The following is a 21,960-nucleotide window of genomic DNA, read 5'->3' as shown; positions in this document are numbered from 1 at the left end:
CAAGCCTGGGACAGTTGCCTGACAATTAAAAGGAGGTGTATAATCTGAACAAACTTCTAAAGGCATTTTCTCAACTTAGGAGAAGTGATTGTGGACCTTAACATCAGCTCTGGACTTTAATGTCAATTTAAATTCTATGACTAAGAATGTAAATTCTGCTATGTAAATTTAGTATGTGAACTCATTATTTCTCTTCACACATGCCTTAGCGCTGTCAGAGATGACACTGCAAGAAGCAGTACTCTATTACTATGTGTGTACAGATCAAAAAAGATGAAAGAACTGGAAGTGCCTAACTATATCCTGGCCAGTATGTTTCATTTTTGCTGTAGGTGAATGGTTGATTGGAAATAAGGGTAAACATAATAGACCAGATGATTTGGTTTCCAGTTTATTCACCGATTTACATGCTTAATCTGTCAGGCATGAGATACCTTCAGAGTCCCACAGGGATCAAGGATCCCGTTATCCTTTTCAGTATCAAGCCTGAATTGCTATGTTCAATGAGAGTCAAGTGCCAGCAATCTTTGCACAGCATGTATCCTTTATGTTCTTCTGCACCCAACATCTATAGCTGTGACAGCGCATGGATGAAGAACAGCTGATCATGTTCTGCTTCAACTAGGCAGGGCCAGTGTCCCTGAAATTTGCAGCTATGCTTTTGTGGTGAAGGTACACATGCAATTTATATTCCACAGCTAAGGAGAATTTTTGGATTCCTTGCTGATTCTGAGCTCTCACATAAAAACATCTGCTAATAACATTTTTTATAATCTCCATTTGGCGAAGTAACTCTATCCCATCCTGGCAGACAATGACCAGGCCCCAGTTATTCATGTCTTCCTCACCTCCTGGCTGGTCTGGGAAATGTGATACATTTTGGGCACAAAGCCTTTAGCACTTATGAAATTCCAAGTACACCAGAACTCTGCAGTTCATCCCATCAACAACACATGCTGGTGTGAACACACAAAAACCCTTCTTATGGTCTGTATTCGAGTTTCATGCAGGATCAAGGCTTTCGCCTTTGTTTTCAAAGAACTTTGTGGCTTGGACACAGAGCATTTAAAAGATTGCCTATGTTTCTGGGAGGGAAACCACAATTAATGCAATGAAGCTTTCTGCAATAACAGGACAGTTCATCCGGACAGAAGAGACCAAACTTCCTCACAGGCTAACATGAGATTCTGGAGTGAATTCCCCCAGGAACGACAGATCATCACAAGCCTTCACCAAATTCTACTCCCACTGCAAAGCACGTTCTTTTGTTTTTGTCTCTTCTGGTATAAATACACAGCAACAGTAAAAATAAAACAGGACACTTGTTCCACTAGGGAGAGAAAGAGAACAAACACCACCTGACAGATGTTAGCTGTGTCATTTGGAAGGCACTTAGATATGTGGATGACGCTGAGATACAGGAACTTAGCATAAAAGAGGTAGAATAGACCTACAGTGTAAATCTACATGAATTCATGTTGCAACAGGCACCTGTCCCCTGGAAACTCATGTGAGGTTGCCAGACTGAGTTCACACAGATCATAGAACAGCTGTAAATCCTAAGTGAATCTGGTCAAGAAATAAGGAGTTCCATCAACAGCATTATTTAGGGGAGATTCTCTCCTGCTACAAAGGTATGCTCTAAAGCTTCAGTCTTTGTCCCAGTCAAGATACTCAGAGCCTCTCTGACTTTTGCCCAGCTCTATGAAATCTGTTGGGACTTCAGTGTCTTAAGAATTCTAGCTCTCTCACAAATTTTGCTGAAAGTGGTCACTTCTGGTTCTAAATATCCAAAGGAGGAAAGAGACACAGAGACGCTGATCACATAAACTGTTTGTATAGGAAATTGTGCTAAAAACTCTACACAGAAAAATGACAATATTCTGTAAAGCCAGCTTTATTAGAATAGGAAAATAATATAGAAAAATAAAGGGTTCCTGTAAACACAAGATCGAATAAGCTAACATTTCACTGGAAGATGAAACCTTTTCATAACGAACCTACTGAACACATATTTAACAAGCAAACCACCAACAGGTAAACACTTATATGTAAATTGTGCTTCTGGTAATTTCAGAAATAACCGTCGAGGATTAGCATTGCAGCATGATGTTTGTTATGAATAACCCGTCAACAGGTTTTTAGAGAAAATATATCTGGTCTCTCTGTCTCTCAAAATACGTCTCAAGCTATAAAAACAGTACAAATCTCTTCCTAATATGAAAAACACAGTGTTAGATCCAGAAGGCTAAAAAACCTAAACTGCTTAAGAATGCTATTAAAATAACACTATTAAAAACTTACCTATATTAAAAATATTTCCTTTAAAGGCTGTTCTAGCCAGAATTTAAATCTTTAAACATAGTGCTTACAATACAAATGTAGAGGTTTTCAGACAGAACTATTGGTATATTAGAGGCTGGCTGAGTTAAGAACCTCATTGTTAATGGTGCCATCCAGTCATGCAGATTTGTGGTATTTCTGAGCAATGCCATAGGGAACATGCGCAGCTATGGTGCCTAACTTCTGCGCTCCTTCGATGTGAAACATCTGGTCATCAAAGAAAATGTGAGGGCGGATTTTCACCAGGATCGGTCCTTTAGGAGCTCCTGCTAGGAAAAGTGCCTCATCAATCTCCAGACCCCAGCTACGAAGAGTCTTCAGCACTCTGGCTCCTGAGCTCGCCGCACTTCTGGCTGTAACCAGGAAGGTCCTTATGGGGCAATTTAATCGTTCATTTTTTGCATAGAACTTCTTCTGGAGTTTCCCTAGGTCTTCCAGAAAACCTTTCAAAGGACCCTGAGTATGAAATAAGAGAAGTATATTTAGTATTTGTCCACAGATCCTCAAATCATTCTTTTGCTTTATTCCAGATTGCCAGTTATGTAGAGGGTTCCTTCCTTAAAGCTCTGCTACTCAGCAAATTCTCTGTGTAATGTGTCCAAAAGGCTCTGCACCCTCACTAGCAATTCACAGATTGGAAAAAAGCTTAAACCATAATCCTACGTGGTATGATCAGCAGGAAACTCATTCTCACTATGGATTACAAGATCTCTTACTATATAAAGTTATAACTGTAGTCTTTAATAAAATGTTCTTTAAGAACACTTAACTCTTTACTGTGAACCACGAGGTGCAATTATTTTTTTCTGTGCAAAAACCAGCAAGAGACCTAATTACATATACATCACTGAACTCTTTTCAGATTAATGCCATTATTAGAATTACACTCCATTTAAAAGAGATGATAGTTCATGTCGAATTGCAGTATATTGCACTGCCCAGTACCTTCATAAATCAAGCTTTTATTCTGAATTTATATAATATTTAACCATAGAAGAATTGGTCTTTCAGTTTAAGCTAATGTTAAAATATTTGCGTTTTTAGACAAATGGCATAGCTCTGCTTGGGAATAAGCACAGGTATTACCCTGCTTCAATAACCAGAATATCCCAGTGTTTGAAATTAACACACAATCTGATAAAAAAAAAATCAAGGAAATCAGTAGTAGCCTTTCCTTTTTCTAATGACACAATTCAAACACACTGTAAGTCACTGTCTTATATATGCTGTTCTCTCAGTGAAGTGGGAGATCTGGTGAAAGGACTGCAGCGGTGGACTCTTCTTTGTCAAACATGCATTCTAAATATTATCCTTGGAAAAGGAAATAAATAGGGCAATCAGCTTCCACGAAGAATATGTACACACTGGAGAAACTGGAGACATACAGCAGCAATGAAAATTAACAGATGTTTTGAAAACTCACTGATTCAATTAATACAAACCTGTGCAAGAGGCTTATTTTCATTCAGCTGTTCATGTTCAAAAAATCTGTCTAATCCTTGCTCTTTGACAATCTGTTCTGATTCATCAGAAAAGAGAACCGCATCCCCATCAAAGGCCACCCTCAGCTGTGTGTCCGAGTACGTAACATCTTTGTTGGCAGTGAACATCGTAGCTGATGCGATGCCTGAAAATGATCAGAGAACCCCAGTTAACATGTCCTGCAAAGTCATTCATTAAACGGTCAGCAGTTCAGTTGCAACAACTTCTTTGCGGCGACCTTCATATATGGTGAGCAAAAACAATCGCTAAAGCTAATTAGTAATGGCTGTTGTGTGACGCAAATGCATGGAAGCTGTCCCACTGACATGACTTCTTAGACATGCTTCCTTCCACTTCCATACAGGAAAATACAAAAAAACGGTCCCCTAGGTGTGCTGCAAATGAGACAAAGCAGGGGATTCCAAGGAGACCGTTGAATCAAACTTGCTATTTTTTAACTCCTTACAAAACACAGAAGTTGGTTTTTGTAACTCGTATCGAAGAGATGACTCTTTTCAAACAGAAGTTGAACAGAGATGTGTAGGTGTGTATGGGATTCATCTCTTGTAGCATGGGAGAAGACAGAAAGGTGTGACAAAGGCAGGCGGTGATTAAGTTGTCATTATCAGCAGGCTGAAGGGTCAGAGAGGAACAATACAGAGAAATAACCTGATTTTATTTTATTAAGCAACGATGAGCGGTAAGTTCGCACCATACAAAGTTGTGACTTCCTGCATTTGATGAAGCAGCGCTACTTTCTGTGAAAGACACACAATATATTAACCTTTTTAACAAGCTCAACAGAGAGATAACAAAAGTCAATTCAAACCTGCTTCTATAGCTTCTTGCACTTTTTTGGAGTCTGCCGAGAGGTACAGGTTCGTAAGGTACGCGGTCAGGTAACCAATAGGGCTTTTTCCTCCCGTCATACAGAAACGTTCAATTGTTAAGCCTAAAGTAAGAACAACACATGGTGTGACTCTGCTCTGACACTACAAACCCGTAAAAGGAACCCATAAAAAGGTACCTACAGCTGACAGTAAACTTAAAAAAAATAAATATGTTCACTACAATTTCAACAAGTTAGTCAACTTAAACCGACTACCATGTTTGATCAGCCTTTCCTCCTTGAGAATTTAAAAAATAAAATTCCTCTAAGGCAGCAGACTGACTGCTGTGAAGGTATATGTACAGGGGGTGTAAATACCAAAGAAGGAAAAGTTTAAGGATGGCTTCTCATAAATTCAGATTCACACCCGACAAGTTAAACCTAGAGCTTTGGACCAAATTCTGTTTAACACTATCTCACTTATGCTGACACCCAAAAATAAATATCAGCCTTGGAGGAATGGGTGTCCGTATCAAAGAAGCTGCTTTTACCAAGGCCAGAACAGGAAAAATAAAATTAATGCATTTTATTATGTAACAGGAAGCAGTTCTACAAGGTAGTATTTATTTTACTTACCATAGTGATTGATGCTGTTTATCAGTCTCACTCCCACTTGGGCATGGTTATTAGTCATCAGAACAATATCAAAGCGTTCTTCGTCATCAGGGTACAGCTCGAGAAGCCGGGCATTGACATGCTCCAGCGCCTGCAGGTTAAAAATGTGGAAGTCAGTAGACAAGTGGAATGTGCTTCGATTCTTAATCGCTGTGGGTTTAGTGATAGGAGTGTCTTGAAGGAGAATCTGAAATACCTGATAGTTTAACTTGCTGAACTTGTTTTAGTCCTTTCTGCTCTGCTGCTCCCAGCAACTATTTGGCTGGGTTCATTTGAAGGGAAAAAGTGAGTTTCTTTTGCTGAGTTACAGAATTTAACTTTATCATGGAAACTCTTTTTCTTGGGACACCATGATCCTCCAGAATAAATCAATGCATTGCTGAACATTATCACAATCCCTGCTAATATTCTTTTTTTTTTCTCCTTTGGCTTAATATGGTGAACTTCAGTTTCTTCTATCTAATTTTCCTTTGATTTTTTTTGTTTGTTCATTTTAGATACCTTTAAAGTCTGTTTTTCAGAAATTTACAAGCTTCCCACCTAATATATTTTAAGGAAAGGTACGTGGTGAACAGCAGTATGCAGAGATGTTCTTGTGCACTTGGAAATTGTTCTTGTGAAATCAAGAAGTGTAATTGAATTTCTATGTGCAACTGCTTGTTTTGCATGCAGGAATGTGAATTTTGGCTGCATACTTACGCAAAGATTTACTGACACAGTTCAGATGGTCAGGTGTCAAGGACTGTCCTTAAGTAACGAGCACCAAATCATACCCTGTCAAGTATGAATTCCGTGAACATTTCTAAATGCAGTACTAAATGAGATGGATTTTGATTAATTTAAGATCTCTTTTAAGATAATGGGCCAGCATGTTATATCCATGGTTTGGCATTCTTACTTCCTTGAACTTTATTCTGCTCATCTCTTTCTGTATCCATCTGTTCTCTCATATTATTTAGAATTTTATCCTTTTGCAATAAGATTTGCTTTTTGCCCTAGGTTTATGCACAAACCTCTACTTTGGGATCTTGGCCCTTGAATGGAATTCCGTGGGATTACAGCAATAAAGCCAACAATGAATCATAAAATGAATGCAAGATGGGTTGATTTTCAGTTAGGTGCCTTAAAAAGTCAGCCCAGTTGTTAAGAATTAAAACATAGATTTCACAATTAAATTCTGGGAATCTCACTATAAAGGCACGGCTACGTCACACGGGGCTATGGTTCGGAAAACTCTAAGCGAGAGCCTGGTACAAGGCCTAGGAAAAAAATCTTAGCATGTGTCATAACCCATTTCTACCTCTAATACTCTACTACACTGACAAGTTATTAAAATATTAGAGAATAAGGAAGAGTGGAGGAGGGGATGCCATTTTTTGCCCAGTGCCTGCACACTTTGCAGCCCGAGGAGTTCCTGGCCTATGATTAAGATTCTTAAGTGCTACAAGCATGAGATTAAAGATCTCAGTAAAGGAATCCAAACCAAAACGCATTACTTCTTTTTGCTTTCTTTGTCACCAGGTAGAAAGCATCACCCAACACACCCACAGTTCTCTAGACTAATGATTCCTGTGACTGAGCAATTTAGGAATATCTTTAAAAATGTAAAGAATTCAAAAGCAAATAGCATACTGGAAGGGAACAGAGGTCAGGGTGCCGTTAGCCTGCATAACTAACACCTCTGATTTTCAAAGTGTGAGGAGTTAGTCAAATATCACATATATCCAGACAATTTGATGCTGAATTCTAACAAATCTCTTGAAAACTGACTCTGCTAGTGGGGCTGCTACCTGTAGCTGCTACAGATAGGAAAAGATGCAGTAAATTTGCTAGTCAGCATAGCCTCACTGTGTACAAGGTGAATTATTTTATGACCATGCTTTTATGTCAAAAACACCTTTACTAGTGCTATTAACACTATTAACAGCTCTCTGTTACATTCAGAACAGCACCAGTATTGATATAAGTAATTTTTCCACTACGTATGTCCAAAAAGTGATCAGCAATGCTGAAAACGTTTTAACTTCCTGAGACTACAACTGAAGCAATGAAAACCTACTTTTAAAACCTGAAGGAAGTGTTCTGCCACAACTCTGCTGTCAGCAAGTATGATTGTTAATTATGATTTAATAATTTTCTGAAATTGGTATGGTGGAGCTTATCAAACAATTCTCAAGGGGCATAAAATGAACAAATTAACTGTGTCGATGGCATTTTTTCAAGTAAGTCCCACTAAAACCTGTGTTCCTTAAAAGCATATATATTTTTAGTTCTTTTTGTTTTGTTTTGTTTTTGTAATTTCACTTGCTTCCCGTGCTGAAGGCTGCTTACTGTGGCCATTTCTTTTATCTTGAGTATTGAAAGCAGAATATTTCATTTCACCTCTGCTTAAACCCTGATTCCCAACTACGGGGTCTATTTCTTTTGCTGGTCCTCAGCAACAATTTCCAGGGTGACAACGAAAGCAATAAAAAAAAAATAAAGCTGACCAAAAAAAGAAGAAAAAAAGGTTAACTTCTGAATAAAGTAATTTGAATAATACTGAATCAATGCTGCCTTTAATCACAGTAGTTGTATTACAAGTGAGACATTGAAATGGAATGAGGAACTAAGAGGTTTTGGTTTTGGTTTGTTTTTTTTGTTTTGTTTTGTTTTTTTTGAGGAGGGAGGGGGGAGGTTGCAACAACCTTAAAACAATTTGGGTGCCTGTCCTAACTGAAAATGGGCTTAAAAGGAAAGGTGCTTCTTGCGCCCCGTGTCCAGCAGAAGATGCAGGTTGCTCCTTACCCCCACCTCAGGTGTGAAGCAGAGAGCCAGGGGATACCAACCACCACGCTGGCAGTAAGACTCTGGTCCTGGTGATGCGAGAGGTACGTGACCTTGTGCAGGCATTTGGCATTAGGATGGCAGGAGGGGAGCGGGGGGAGCAGAGAGGAGGGGATGGGATGGGGAGGGGATGGGGATGGGGAGGGGATGGGACAGGGATGGGATGGGGAGGGGATGGAGATGGGGGTGGGGTGGGGAGGGGATGGGGATGATGTGGGGATGGGGATGGGGATGGGAATGGCGGCACGGCCAGGGTACCGCAGCGAGATGCGGGGATGATGCCGGGCTCCCCGGCCGAGGCGAGCTCACCGCTGGGGGAACACACCCCCAGAACGTTTCCCCGGGGCAGGATTATCTCTCCACAAGGAGGCTTCGGGCTCCTCCTCTTCCCGAAATTTGGCCTTGCAGCATCCCCCGCGCCCCCCCGCCGGCCCGGCCCGGGTACCTTAACGAAGTAAAAAGCCGGTCCGGGTTTGAGGGTGACGTTCTCGTTCTCCTGCTGGTACTGCACGTACTTCTCCACCCCTTGCTCTTCGAAGATCCGCCGCTCCTCCACCAGGTCGAAGAGGGCTCGGGAGGAGACGGCCACCGTGATGGCGTGCTGGGGCTTGGGCTGCGGGGCGAGCGGAGGGTAGCGGAGGGTAGCGCCGGCCCCAGGCCCCGGCCCCCTCCCGCCCCCGGCCCGCCCGCACTCACCGGCCGGGGTCTCTTGGAAGCCAGGTTGTCGTAGAAAGCCTTGGCCGCCTCCCAGTCCCGCTCGGCCTCCTGCAGCCGGACCTCCGCCGCGTCGCCGGGCTCGGGCGCCTCCGGGCCGGAGCCGCTCATGGTGCCTGCCGGGGCGGGCGCGGGGCTGCGGGGAGCGGGCGCGGGGCTGCGGGGGGCGGGCGCGGGGCTGCGGGGGGCGGGCGCGGGGCTGCGGGGGGCGGGCAGGGGGCTGCGGGGAGCGGGCGCGGGGCTGCGGGGAGCGGGCGCGGGGCTGCGGGGGGCGGGCAGGGGGCTGCGGGGGGCGGGCAGGGGGCTGCGGGGAGCGGGCGCGGCCGGAGCCGGCGCGGGTGACCGGGAAGCGGTGGTGGTGGCGGCCGCCCCCGCCCCGCCCCGCCCCGGCCCGCCCCGCTCGGGAGGTCACCCGGGCGCCGGCTTCCCCCCTCGCTCCGCCGCCTCTCCCGGCGCGGGGATCAGCAGGGCCGCGGCGTCCCTCCCCGCGGCGCCGGTCGCGGCGCGGGCAGGAGCCGGAGCTGCAGCCCCTCCCCGCACCCTGCGGGGGGCAGCGGGCGCAGACCTGCGGGGCACCCGCTGTGACTCCCGCGGCTGCGCTCCCTAGGGCTCCGAGCGGCGGTGCACGCAGCTACAAAGTGGTAGGCAACAGCCTCCGGCACTGATTTATCCACAGCATTAGAGGTTTATTGCTGAGATGCAGTGGCTTAACTGATGTCCCATTAACTGCAACGAATTCCCAGGAGATTTCTTACGTAACATTGCAATAACGTTTCTAGCAATGAAGATGGGGTGGGCGCCAGTGACCTGCGGCCCTTTGTTCCGCACAGCAACGCTGAAAGCTCCTGTTAGAAACAGTAACTTGGACAGCAGCGTTGAGGGCGCGTGTTGCATGTGCCGGAGATGCTTATTCTGGCATCTGGGTTGGGTGGCCCTAAAACCAGAACCCCACGCAGAGCTCAACTAATCCACGCCTCCCTGAAGCGCTCCCGGCTGCCGCAGCAGACTTGCTCGTCTGAACCACAGCAAAGTTCTGCAAACTGATGAGCTGGAGGAGAGGATGGGAAGCGAGGAAGGAAGCGGCTCTCCTCCTGAGCTAGGGTGGGTCTGGCACAGCGGCCCACAGCCTTTGCCGTTGTTGGTAGCCGGTGACTCGGTGGTGTCTGTACGTCACAGCACATGTAAGCACCATCCAAAGGATTCTTTAACACTTTGAAGGGAGACTCTAAACATTGCTTCTGACCCTGATCACTGCATAATCTTTATCAAGTTGTCAAGTCTTTCTGCCTCCGTCCAGTCTCCAAAAAGGAGCATAGTTAACTTTGCTACTTTTGCCTGTTTTGGTTTGGGTTTGATTTTTTGTTGTGGCTTCCTAGTGAAAGGAGGCTTATGTGATTATACCATCTGTCCGTCCTTCCCCACTGATGCCCAGTTCCAAACGAATTTGACAGAGGATAAAGATGTCAGAGAGATTTAAATTCTTAAAACATTTAATAAGAGTCAACAGCAACATGCAATTTGTTGCCCTGCTGGGGGGAGGACTGTAGTGCAAATGCAGCGTATCTGTCTGCTTTGCTGATGTAAGAACAAACGATTACTCCCTGGCTGATCTGCCCTCTGCCACATTGCCTGTTGCACAGCTAACCAGGGAGGGGTCTGGAAGCAGGGAAGTAGTGGAAACCAGGAGGTTAGAGTAAATGGGAAATGGGAGTTGACCATGCTGGGGAGGGGGAACTGGAAATATGAGGTAAAAGGAGAGATACTGAGTAGTGTATCAGGAAGACAGATGCAAAGAGAGGAGTTAGGATCGTTGTAGGTGGCTGCTGTCATGGGAAGGTGTAAAAGGCATAACATAAATCTGAAAAAAACACATTATTTTAGTGGCTCTGCTACTGATAGATGTGCTTGTTTTCCTTCAATTTTGGTCTTCAATATTTCACTCTAGTGTCTGTACTCAGAGCTGTAGCATGAAGACACCTGCTCCCCTTCCAGCAGTCAGGTCAGGTGCATCCCCACTTTCCAACCCTCTTCTCCATGAGCGGCTGCAAACCTGTCACCAGGCTGGGCAGGCAGGATTGGGAGAAGCTGGAAAAAGGGTTCAAGCCACAGAACAGCTGCTCCTGGTCCCAGTAACCACCACTGTCCTGCTCAGAGACTTCAGCATCAGTATAAAAAGGTGATCTCTAAGAAGAAGCTATCCATGCTTCTATTCCTGGTTAAATACTGCAGGTGGGTCCATTGCCTGTGGAGAGCAGAGGGAAAGAACAGGAGGAATCAGGAACCAGTTCTCTGGTGGTTACAAAGCTGAACTGTCATCTCTCCATCTGTGTGAACCAGTGGCAATACATTTCCCAGAGCTGTGCCCAGGTTGAATGCTTGTCGTGCTGTGTTCCTCACCACCCCGCTTGTACTCAGGAGCAAAATCAGAGCAAAAGCAAGTTCTTTGGTTTTATTTTTGTTCCACTCCCTCCACTCTTTTCTGCCCAGGAAAAGAGTCATCACTCAAGCGATGAAGACTCTGTTTAACCTTTGCAAGACACCTGAAAACTTAAAAGATGGTAACTTGGTACTGGGCCCAAGCAGCGCTGTTGAAGTGCTGCTGCTGAAAGCAGTGCTATGCTAACATAAATATTTTGCTTTCCAGACCCACATGGTATCTCTACATAGCACTCAGCTCTGTGAACATATGCACTGAACTGAGATGTCTCTGTTCTGTGCTCGGTTGCTTGCTGCTCACATACCCCCCGTTTCCTCTTTAGCTGGAGATTGTGAACTGAGGGCCTAACATGAAAGCTTTCCAGCTTCAGCACCTTATAAATGAAATCTTGACTTTCCAAAGGCAGAGTGTAGCAGCCTTATCTACATCTAAAAAATGTAGTAATGCCCATGGGGTTCCAGGAAAGAGCTGTGTCTTTTACTAAATCTCCTGGGGAGTCCGAGAAAGAGGAATGGATCCAAAACTGAATGACTTTATGGTTTCTGAAGTAAGCTGGAAAGGAAAGGAACTTTCTGCTATCACCCGTTAGTTTGTAGGGCATTCACATCTAAACAAACAAAAAAGACTATGTGTTGTTATCTTTGTATGTACTTTTTTTTATAGTAAGTGTACAGCAAAAGTAAGTCATGCACATACTCTGAAGTATAAGTAGTAGAACAAAAAGAAGGCTCCCCTACCAGAGCTGCCAATAATTCTCCTATGTTAAGAACAACCACTGAGTAAGACTGATATGTTCTTGTTCAAGAAGGAGCTCAAAGTGCATTACTAATGAAAAAATAAAGTTTTGGGTTTTTTTCTTCTTTTGATACCTACTTCTATCTGGAAAGATGTGAAATATTCCAAACATTTTAAATAGTGAGCTCAGAAGGAAGGAGAAGTCTCTCCATGGAAGGACTTTTTATCTTTTTATATATATGTGTATATATATGTTTATAATAAATATATATGTGGGTATATATATATTTTGTGTATATCTCTTTATATCTATGTATAGATCCTAATAAGCGTTGTGCAGGATTATTTCACAGATGTAAGACTCCAGGGCCTAACTCTCCCAGAGCCGCATCAGGGTCACTTCAGGGTGCGATTGTACTGACTTTTATCTCATATATGCATTGTGATTTTTCATGCTGAGACCCCAAGACCCATAGCACAAGTACAGTGTCTCCAGAAGGAACCTGAGATGGGCTTCGATCTAGGTCAGTGTGCCATGGCAAAATGTGTGCAACGCTGTCACAGCTGACCTGTCAGGCAAACAATTTGCAAAACCCTCCTATTGGTAGATAATATAAATACTTTTAATGCAATCCTAGAATTCAAGACCTGTTTCTTTAAAACAGTTAACAACTGGTTTGCTATAATTTTCCTACAAATCCTTTGAGAAGGCCCTGGGAGTGCTGGTGGACAACAAGCTGACCATGAGCCAGCACTGTGCCCTTGTGGCCAAGAAGGCCAACAGCGTCCTAGGGTGCATTAAAAGGAGTGTGGCCAGCCGGGCAAGGGAGGTTATCCTGCCCCTCTGCTCTGCCCTAGTGAGACCACATCTGGAGTGCTGTGTCCAGTTTTGGGCCCCCAGTTTAAGGACAGGGAACTGCTTGAGCAAGTCCAGCGGAGAGCTACGAAGATGCTCAGGGAACTGGAGCATCTCCCTTATGAGGAAAGGCTGAGAGACTTGGGTTTGTTCAGCCTGGAGAAGAGAAGACCGAGGGGGAATCTCATCAATACCTATAAATATCTAAGGGTGGATGTCAGGACGATGGGACTGGACTCTTTTCAATGGTGCCCAATGACAGGACAAGGAGCAATGAGCACAAGCTGGAACATAGGAAGTTCCACCTCAATATGAGGTAAAACTTCTTTCCTGTGAGGGTGCCAGAGCAGGGGCACAGGCTGCCCAGGGAGGGTGTGGGGTCCCTTCCCTGGAGACATTCAAACCCTGACTGGATGCGTTCCTGTGCCCCCTGCTCTGGGTGTGCCCTAGGTGTGCTCAAGCAGGGGGGTTGGACGAGATGATCTAGAGGTCCCTTCCAACCCCAACCATTCTGTGATTCTGTGATTCTGTCATCCTCAATGTGCATCTCAGGCAGTTTTATTCCTTTGATTGCCTGCCTCTTGTTGATGAAACTGAGTCTAACATCAGCAGAAATGACAAAAAAACCCAGTTGGTTTGTGTCAAAGATGTGCATGATGAAGATGTTTCATGCCCTGAAGGCATATGTACTTATGCTGAAGAAATCTTTCCATTGCATCAGAGTATTTACTGTCCTCTTGCTTCTCATGATGCTTTCTAGTTCATCTAACAGTCCTTCAGGGTGTTTTGGTCCCTCTTCAGCAGCATTTTCCGTTCTCTCTCCCTCCCTCTTCTTCCCTCCCTCTGGGTTTGTGCAGGGAAACAAGAACACTGAAACCTGTGGCTTTGCTGCTGGCCTTTAATAATATGTGCATTTGCAACAGCCAAATAAATTACCTAGTGACATAGATACTATGTTCTTCTAAGATGATCTATTACATCTCCATCATTTTGAGCATGATTCATTCCCGTGTTCATGTGACAGGGTAGGTGACAACCGAAGCTGAATCCAGAACAAGTACAGAGGATTGCTGCAGAGGAGGCATAAGGTTCACTGACCTGTGATCTCTTTTCCCTAAGCAATCTTGTTTAATTATTGCAATGAAAGTTTCATTTCTCCTGTTACTGAAGGTTTCTATTCCTTCATCTTTCAGGATGAAATCAGCAGCCAAGTCGTGTCTTTCACTTTTTGGAGATTTCTTCTCTCTAGAGGGCTTAATATAATTTTTCCTAGGAAAATATAATCTGTCACATATCCTTATGGAACTGAACTGTCTACCTAACTCTTTTGAGCTGAGCAACAAGTTATGAGCTTATTTTATACCAAGGAAGGCTCATCACATAATTGCAAGGTTTCAAAACAAAACAAGTAGAATTCTAAAACTCAGGAAAAATACTATTTTTACCTAGATGTTAAACGAAAAGGTAGGAAAACAGTGCCTTAGCTCCAACACTGAATAAGCCTGCCCCATCTAGTAGTTTGTCACAGGAAGGATTAAGAAGCATTCAGTGACTTTTCTTACAATAGATCAGGAATCCAGCTTCAAGTAATCCTAACTGTCTTGCCAAGAACGTGGAATATGACAAACAAAATAAGAATACAGTCTTGTTGAAGGTTTGTGGTCAGAAAAGGCTCAACAAAAGGCACGTATGATATCACAAAACAATTATGTTGGTGTTTTTTGAGTTATAAAAGAGTCAGCAATAAACTCATAACTTCTATATTAAAAAAAATGAAAATCAACAACAATAACACGATCAATAATAATAGGTTTATCTGGTCAGGATTTGACTTTGCAGTACTGGAATTACTCTGTAGGCACTTAGTGAGCAGATGTAAAGACAACACCAAAAAAAAGAAAAATTAAAAGTTACACTGCAGGAAGGTTTGTCCCTGTTCCAAGCTTACGCAGAAGACTATTTGCATTACAAAACAACCACACATAAGACAGGAGGTGGATAAATGACACACACAGACCCTATAGGGTTCCTAGCTCCTGCTGAGTAAAAAGTACAGTATCATGAAAAATTTTAAATTCAGCTCTGTATAACAGAGACAGTTGCTTAAGTTCTTTTCATTATGCGCCACTTATCTCCTTAATAATAGGAATAAATGGAAGCTCCAGTCAAGCAAACAGCTCCACAGAGGGACATGTCTGTGCAAGACCAAGACCTAAATGTTGGAACCCTATTGATTCATTTTACCATAACAAAAGAAGTTAAACTATTCTGAGAGTAATTACACCCTGGTAATTACATGTTCTAGTCTCCATTAAACTGCCATGATTTACTTATTAAGTTGTGCTAGCTTCTACGAGGGTTCAAGTTAAGTATTAAATTAGGTTAAAATCTTTAATGAGAAAATCATATTGAAAAGGATTCTTAGGTCATATTTTTGTGAGCTTGTACAGAAATACCATTGATATATCACTTAATCCCTGTTGCACTGTGCTAGTTATGGTTTTAAAAGAATGAGAGAACAAGCAAGACTGTTAGAAGTGTTTCTCCTCACCACGCTGCCCCAGGCATACATGGAAAACCCAGTCAAGCAAAGTGTGGTTTCCCACATGTTTCCGGAAGGGAACAAGGTATCGAACAATGTGCACACCGGAGTGACACTGCTGGCAGCTACTGCGCGGCCCCTGATGCAACGACTGAGCCGTCCCGTGGGCTTTGGGCAGCAGGAGTGATGGTGAAGCAGAACCACCAGAGCAAAAACGTCCCGATTGCCTTATAGCACCGTCTGCCTTTTGCACATACATTGGGAAAAACAGATCCGCTGTCTTCCTAAAACAGAACATCTGCCTTTCCTCTTTACATAAATAGCAAGTCTCATTCTAGCCTTACTCCATGGTGTAACTCAGAAATAATGGGACCTACACAGCAGGCTGGGGGACAGGACTTTTGTTTAGATAGCCAGCCCTCTTGCTACAGTCCTTGAGGACAAAGCCTTCTCCTTTGTATGTGAAAAAGAAATACACTTTCTAAACACTCCTAGGCAATGAAGGATAGGGATATAGTAAAAAAAAGTACAAATTGCTCCAAGCAAGGGGTGTGGAACAGTGTGACTACACCTATTAATAAAGGAGACAAGCTTTAATTGCAGCCAGAGTGCTTTTGACTGCGCAGTTACCACCCAGTTCCAAGAAGAGGATTGTAAATGATTAGTGCAGCGCTCCTGAGGGGGAAAGAGGAGCCAGAAGTGTAAATACAAGAGGAGATTTAGGGATTCTATAAGCTATAGCTTCAAACCTGTCAGCGACCTGCACACAACGTCTCTGTTATTTAAGTTATGATGTGATACTGTTTTGCAGGGCATGTGTATCCCGATTTTGGTTCAGGTCCCCTCCCTCCTTTTGGTGAGTTAAACATTTGGGAGAAAACGAGTAAGGACTAAAAGTGATGATAATGTATTATTGTTTGTGTTGTGCTAGTTTCCAAGGGCCTCAAAAAGCACTGGGGAGCTGTTGTGTTTGATGCTGGAGGAACACACAGGAAGGCACTCCCTGTATGATATCCCTCCTCCCCTCTTGAGTCCCCTCAGTAGAAGAAAGATTATTTTTGCAGACCTCTCCGAGCTCAGGCATTAAGTGTGAGACTCACACATTGCCCTTCTCCGCACGCTTTCCCACAGCTGGGCTGCCGCCTTGTGCGTTTGCTTCAATCCCTCTCCTGCACTTGTCCCCCACACAGCCAAGAAAACTGCTCTGACCTAGTCGGTGTGACCACTAATGGGAATCGGCTGGTGCAGAGGGTCATGAGACGAGGTTATGGGACTGAGATGCAGCTGAAAGTGAGACCCACACTCAAAAGCTCCTTGTGCTATGACTTCTCCTTTTATCATGTAGCTTAAAACATTCCTTGGATGTGTTCATCAGTTCACAACACCATACAGCACTATGCATGCGTCGGGGTAAAATATAGTCTATCAGTCTGCTTTTAGTTCCCTTGAAAGCGACTTTCAAGTTGTATTATTTACATCAAAGCAGTATTTACATTTGTCTGTTCTCAATATTTTTCTTAAGGGCATGGAAAGATAACAATACGAGCAGCAATGACCAGTAACAACAACAGTAATAACATAAAAGCAATGTTTCCAGTAGGAGGCTTTTACGATGTATAGTTCCATAAATGTCTACATCACAAAATTCAACCCTCATTTTACTTGGTGCTATAAAATCACAGAATAAAAAGATAAACTCAATGGGATTTCAGTAGGCCATGGATCATATAACTGGGTGATCTGAGTTATATTATCAGCTTCAGCTCCTGACTTTGAACAAAACACAAACTATCCTGCTTTCATCCTATTTTCCTTCCTGTACAGAAATTTCCAGGTTGGATGCAGTCATTGTGGCCCTCCTCTGTAGAGGAAAAAGTACGTGTAGAAGACAGCTCATTCCACTGAAGGCTTAACTTGCACCCTGGATGGTCTTCTCTTTCACATGGAGAGCCTAAGCTGAATGGTTTAGGGTAAATGTGTGTGTAATGCTGGGGCAGTGGGGGGAATGAATCCATGCCTCTCGATCCAAGACATTTAAACGGGTTTAATGTTCAGTCTCTCCAAAGGTACTGCAGCCTTTCTAACCTGCCTGGCAAGCCCTGTGTAGGACTCAAAAGCTAGAGGTACACGCCTACAAAGAGACGGAGGGTCTGTGAGAACTGCAGCCAAAGGTTACACAAGGATCTTCACTGAAGGATCTTCAAAGTAGCTATGCTGGGTACTGGTGTGTCAATGGGGCAGCAGTAAAGAGCACAGCACAACTAGCAAGTGTTTTTACAACCTAGGCTGGCCCAATGCTGCTGTGCCTGTTCCCGTCAGTATCGATAATTCAGGGTTGTCCTCATGGGCTGAGGTCACAACCTCGACAGCCTCTGCTGCATGAGCATACCCCAGGTAGTTTCTGTTCTTCTCAAATACATATTCTGTCGTTTTGTTGGGCTTGTATGTAGGTAACTGTGAAATTCAGTGGTCTGTAGGCATGAAGTAGGTTATCGAAGCTGGCAGGAAAGGTTGTTCATGTGTTTAAACTCAGTGAATCTCTGTGAGATGGGATTCAGTGAAGTGTTTGGAAAGACTCAGACTGAGAGACTGCAAACATGTGGGGAGCAGGGCTCTGACAGTTCCTAGTGGCCTGTTAAGATTTGCTGGTTCTCTGGTGACAATGGCTACCACTGCCTGCGTTTGGTTTTAATTAAATTGCATTGAGTGTTTTTGTGACCTGCAGCCATGTCCCTTTATACTGCCGTCCGCTCGCAGAGGCTGAAAAGACTACTGCAAATCACGACTTACATGATGCAGGGGTGCAACTGTTGAGTCAGAAGGCTGAGCTGGTCCTGAACTCACCCCCTAACAACATTACTGCAGTACCCTATACTAAGTACTAGCCACAAAATTAAGGCTGAAAATCTGGTGCCTGGCTAAATTTAAATTTGTGTAACTAAATGTTTTAATATACAGTGTAGAAAATAGAAAAAAAACAGTGAAAAGTAAGAAAAGATTTCCTGAGTCTGTTTCCTGAGTACACAGTAATGTGGCTATATACACCAATGTGTATATTAAAACCAATTAGATTTCTTTTTTTCTCCATTGAAGTTGGAAAACTGTTATAGGGGCTTACTCAGATGTTTTTTTCTCTGCTTTCCAGACTGAAGCTAATGAATATGTCTGTCATACCAGAGCTTTTCATTATGTTACCCTTGTGTCCATGGTGGTGTATATTTACAGCCTTTATTTTGGTGAGGTGTTTTCCCACTGACTCCAGTCATCCTTCTCTGCATCTGATCCAATTCAAATAAGCCTTCCACAAACCAAGAAACCCAAGATTTCATTGAGTATACCAGTGTCTTACCAGGACGTTTTGGAATTACATTTACCAGACTACAGAGCATGTTATTTGGATTGCTGCAGGTGGTTATGAACCACCCATTCTTCAAGGCTCTGCACAAACAGACATAAACCAAATGCTGTACCTCAAAAAGCTGCCAGTAAGCAACTGAACGAGAATAAGCAATTTGGGCTCCTTTTATGCCTTGACTTGTGTGGCGCTCCGTATCTACTCATTACGTTTTAGCCATATCATTGGTTTTTATTAACAGATTCTGTTAACCACTGAGATGCTAGATTTCTTGTTCTTTTTCTTAGGCCATGATTTTGTCCCTTGTACCATTACGTTTTGTCTCATTTTTAATCTGCTAGTTTTCAGGTCATTCAACTTTACTTAACAAATAAAAACAAACCTGGTAAGATTTGCTGACTTCTCAAAATCAGGAAAGATTTTGACAAACAACTAAGTCATTAAGAAAAATTAAGTACAATCAGATTAATGAATAATTCAGGAGTAATTAGCAGCAGCCAATGAGTTTCTACATGCCCCATTTAGTAATTCCTTCTCCACCCCAAAGCTCTTTTAATAACATCAATTTCTATATATAATGTGAAAATTATTTGGTAGTAATTAGAATAGACTAAAATAGAATAGAATCATTAAGGCTGGAAAAGACCTCTAAGATCATCAAGTCCAACCATCGAATTCGTAAAATATGGTGTCATATCACATAACTAAAATAAATTTTTCTACAGACCTTCCAGTAGATTAGTTTTCAAGTACTTCCTCTGTATAAATGAAATATTAATGAAAAAAGTTTATTTGTGTGTGACCTGCCTTTGTTACGTAAATGAATGCAATATTTATTTCTAGTTCTAACTTAAAGGTTTGAATACTAGTTACTATCTTCAATTTATTTTCAGCTGACTCAATTAATAGTTGTTAGCTATCTATAGCTATCTCTGTAGATATTGTGTCTCTAATATCCTCACCATTTATATTAATCAAGTAAAAATAACATTACTCCTTATCCAGCCAGGAGGTGTGTGATGAAATCTGTTGTTTATCAAATCCAGAAGTAATTAGTGCTTATCGTTACTGGTACCAGTTGTTTTCCAGTCCATATCCATTCATTCCTACCATAATGACACAGTTCCTGGTGATATTTATATCTCTAATAATATCACAGATATTTGGATGTGGTATTTCTCACTGTCGTTGCTAATCAGTTTTATAGTTTGCCTCCTTATGTGTGACCCTCTTTCATATGACATCTTTCAAGTAAAGTCTCTGGTCAAAATCTTTTCTGCCAGTAGTGAGATATTTTCATCAGAAGAATTTCATTCTTCCAGAAACTGGTTCCTCTATCCTGGAAGAGGCTCAAATGAACCACAGCAGACCTCTGGTGACAAGTTTTGCATACAGGATTTAAATCTTTAACTCTTAATAGACCATCTTAGAAGTGGAAAATGGCAGAGGAATAACTGGTTTGTTCTGTTGGCTACAAATTCTTTTGAAAGGGGAAAGTTGCACTATGTCTAGGCAATAGATTTCTTCTGGTCCTGTAAGAATCGTCTAAGTTAGAAACCCTGTCTATAAGTCCCTCAGATCTCCATTTCAGCTGAATTTCATCAAATTATTAATCCTCAGCAGTCATGAATGTCAAAAAAGTACCAATGAGAGCATGGGGAAAAAAAATCCTGTCACTTATTATTGTTCCCCTCACCATAATAGCTTCTGAGTAGTACAAAAGCATTGGTCAAAAACGTCTTCCTACTCTAGAAACGTTGGCAGGAGGTTTTTGGGCATCTGGGTGAGAACAGAATATGCCCAGTGCAGATTACATCTTCAGTGAATTCTTGTTAACTCAAGCATATCTCTCTTGAGCATGTGTAAACGGATTTTCCAAAGTCTCAGAACTTGGCAAATTTAAGTTGATTTTCAGAAGTATGGCAAAAGTTACTTTAAAATATCAATGTGAGCCAAACAGTATATTGTTCCGCAACTGTATTCTAGGAGGCAGATGAACAAATTTTGCTGAAATAACTTTTCTCAATCCAGGCTGAATTTAGATTAATAATAATAATAAAATTGCAAAGAATTAAATTTTGGCAAAGTAGAAAATATTAGTCAGCTTAAACTATAGCTGTTAATACATATTCTGCCAACAAGGTATTAATTCCAGAATGGGAGAACCCTTTGCTGCTGAATAAAAAGCTGTGAAATAACTGGTAGCCACATTCTTGGGTTTTATTTAGTGCCAAGAAAAAGACTCTAAAGAGCAGACCATGCACTGCACTTAATTCTGATGAAATGCAAAAGAAGGTAAGTAGTCCAGTAAATTACAGTATAAAAACATAGATAAAATCAATCTTTCAGAGGATTTGAACTCATTTTATATGTCCCAATAAATAATAGTGGTATTGCAAAAAAAAAAAAGTGAAAGCAGCAACCATAAAGTTTGTCATACTAACCATTCTGATATCTTACAAAGAATAATAAGCTATGATAGGCACATGTTTTCATATAAGCCACCCTGAGGCATTTTTTAATGAGATGGTCTCATGAGAGGTTGTAACGAAGAGGGTTCAAACCCTGTTACCATTTCAAAACACTTCTTCCTATTTCAATCTATATAATTGCACTGAGGTAATCAAAATTCAGGTATTTAAAAAAAAAAAAAAAAAAAAAAAAAGGAAAATATCACTTTGTATCCCAAACAGACTTTTTCCTCTTTGTCCTAAAGTCCTTCTTTAAAAAAAAAAAAAAAAAGCCTGAACAAACCAACAAAACAGCCCAACAAAGACCACCCTCAAAACTAGGTCAGCTGCGCCTGAAATGACACAACTACAGGTCTGATTCTTGACACAGGGTTTCAGGGCAGCATCAAATGTTATTTTGCCCAGCAAATAAGCTACCCCATTCAGTTTACAATTCTACTGAGGGTCTACAAATGAGGTAGTTTATTCAATTAGCACAGAACAGTAGTGATTTGCTTGCACAAGATCCTATCCTTCTTCCACTAAAACTGCAGAGGTGCTCCGTGTCTCCATTTCTCCCTCTGCCAGGGGCACTCTGATTCCCAAGCACCCATGTTGTGCTGGGATAGCAGCTCTTCACCCCATGATGCCACTGAGGGGCACCTGGCATAAGGACCTACAGGACAACCTGATTCCAGCTTTTGTAACTGTTTGCA

General features: G+C 42.5%; 1 protein-coding gene across 1 annotated transcript; it reads right to left on the bottom strand.

Moving 5' to 3' along the window:
- Positions 1 to 1,881: 1,881 nt before the first annotated feature.
- Positions 1,882 to 9,063, bottom strand: NT5C1B (5'-nucleotidase, cytosolic IB). Its single transcript, XM_075086748.1, has 6 exons — positions 8,852 to 9,063; positions 8,601 to 8,768; positions 5,291 to 5,420; positions 4,655 to 4,777; positions 3,786 to 3,970; positions 1,882 to 2,799 (listed from the first exon to the last, which is right to left on the bottom strand). Exons 1-6 carry the CDS (start codon positions 8,978 to 8,980, stop codon positions 2,461 to 2,463), a joined length of 1,074 nt encoding a protein of 357 aa, XP_074942849.1. The 5' UTR covers positions 8,981 to 9,063; the 3' UTR covers positions 1,882 to 2,460.
- Between the last annotated feature and the right edge of the window lie 12,897 nt (positions 9,064 to 21,960).

The sequence above is a fragment of the Phalacrocorax aristotelis genome, chromosome 3 (genome assembly GCF_949628215.1).
Source record: "Phalacrocorax aristotelis chromosome 3, bGulAri2.1, whole genome shotgun sequence".
NCBI classification, from domain to species: Eukaryota; Metazoa; Chordata; class Aves; order Suliformes; family Phalacrocoracidae; genus Phalacrocorax; species Phalacrocorax aristotelis.
The sequence above is the reverse complement of the archived record's forward strand: the minus strand, read 5'-3'. Positions and strand labels throughout refer to the sequence as shown.

What these genes read in the sequence shown, in the direction of transcription:
- NT5C1B (XM_075086748.1), bottom strand. Translation starts at nt 8,980, where the DNA reads ATGAGCGGCTCCGGCCCGGAGGCGCCCGAGCCCGGCGACGCGGCGGAG. An exon ending in CTTCCAAGAGACCCCGGCCG is followed by an intron (nt 8,769 to 8,851) that starts GTGAGTGCGGGC and finishes CTCGCCCCGCAG; the next exon opens with CCCAAGCCCCAGCACGCCAT. An exon ending in GCAAGAAGCTATAGAAGCAG is followed by an intron (nt 3,971 to 4,654) that starts GTTTGAATTGAC and finishes GATCATTTTCAG; the next exon opens with GCATCGCATCAGCTACGATG.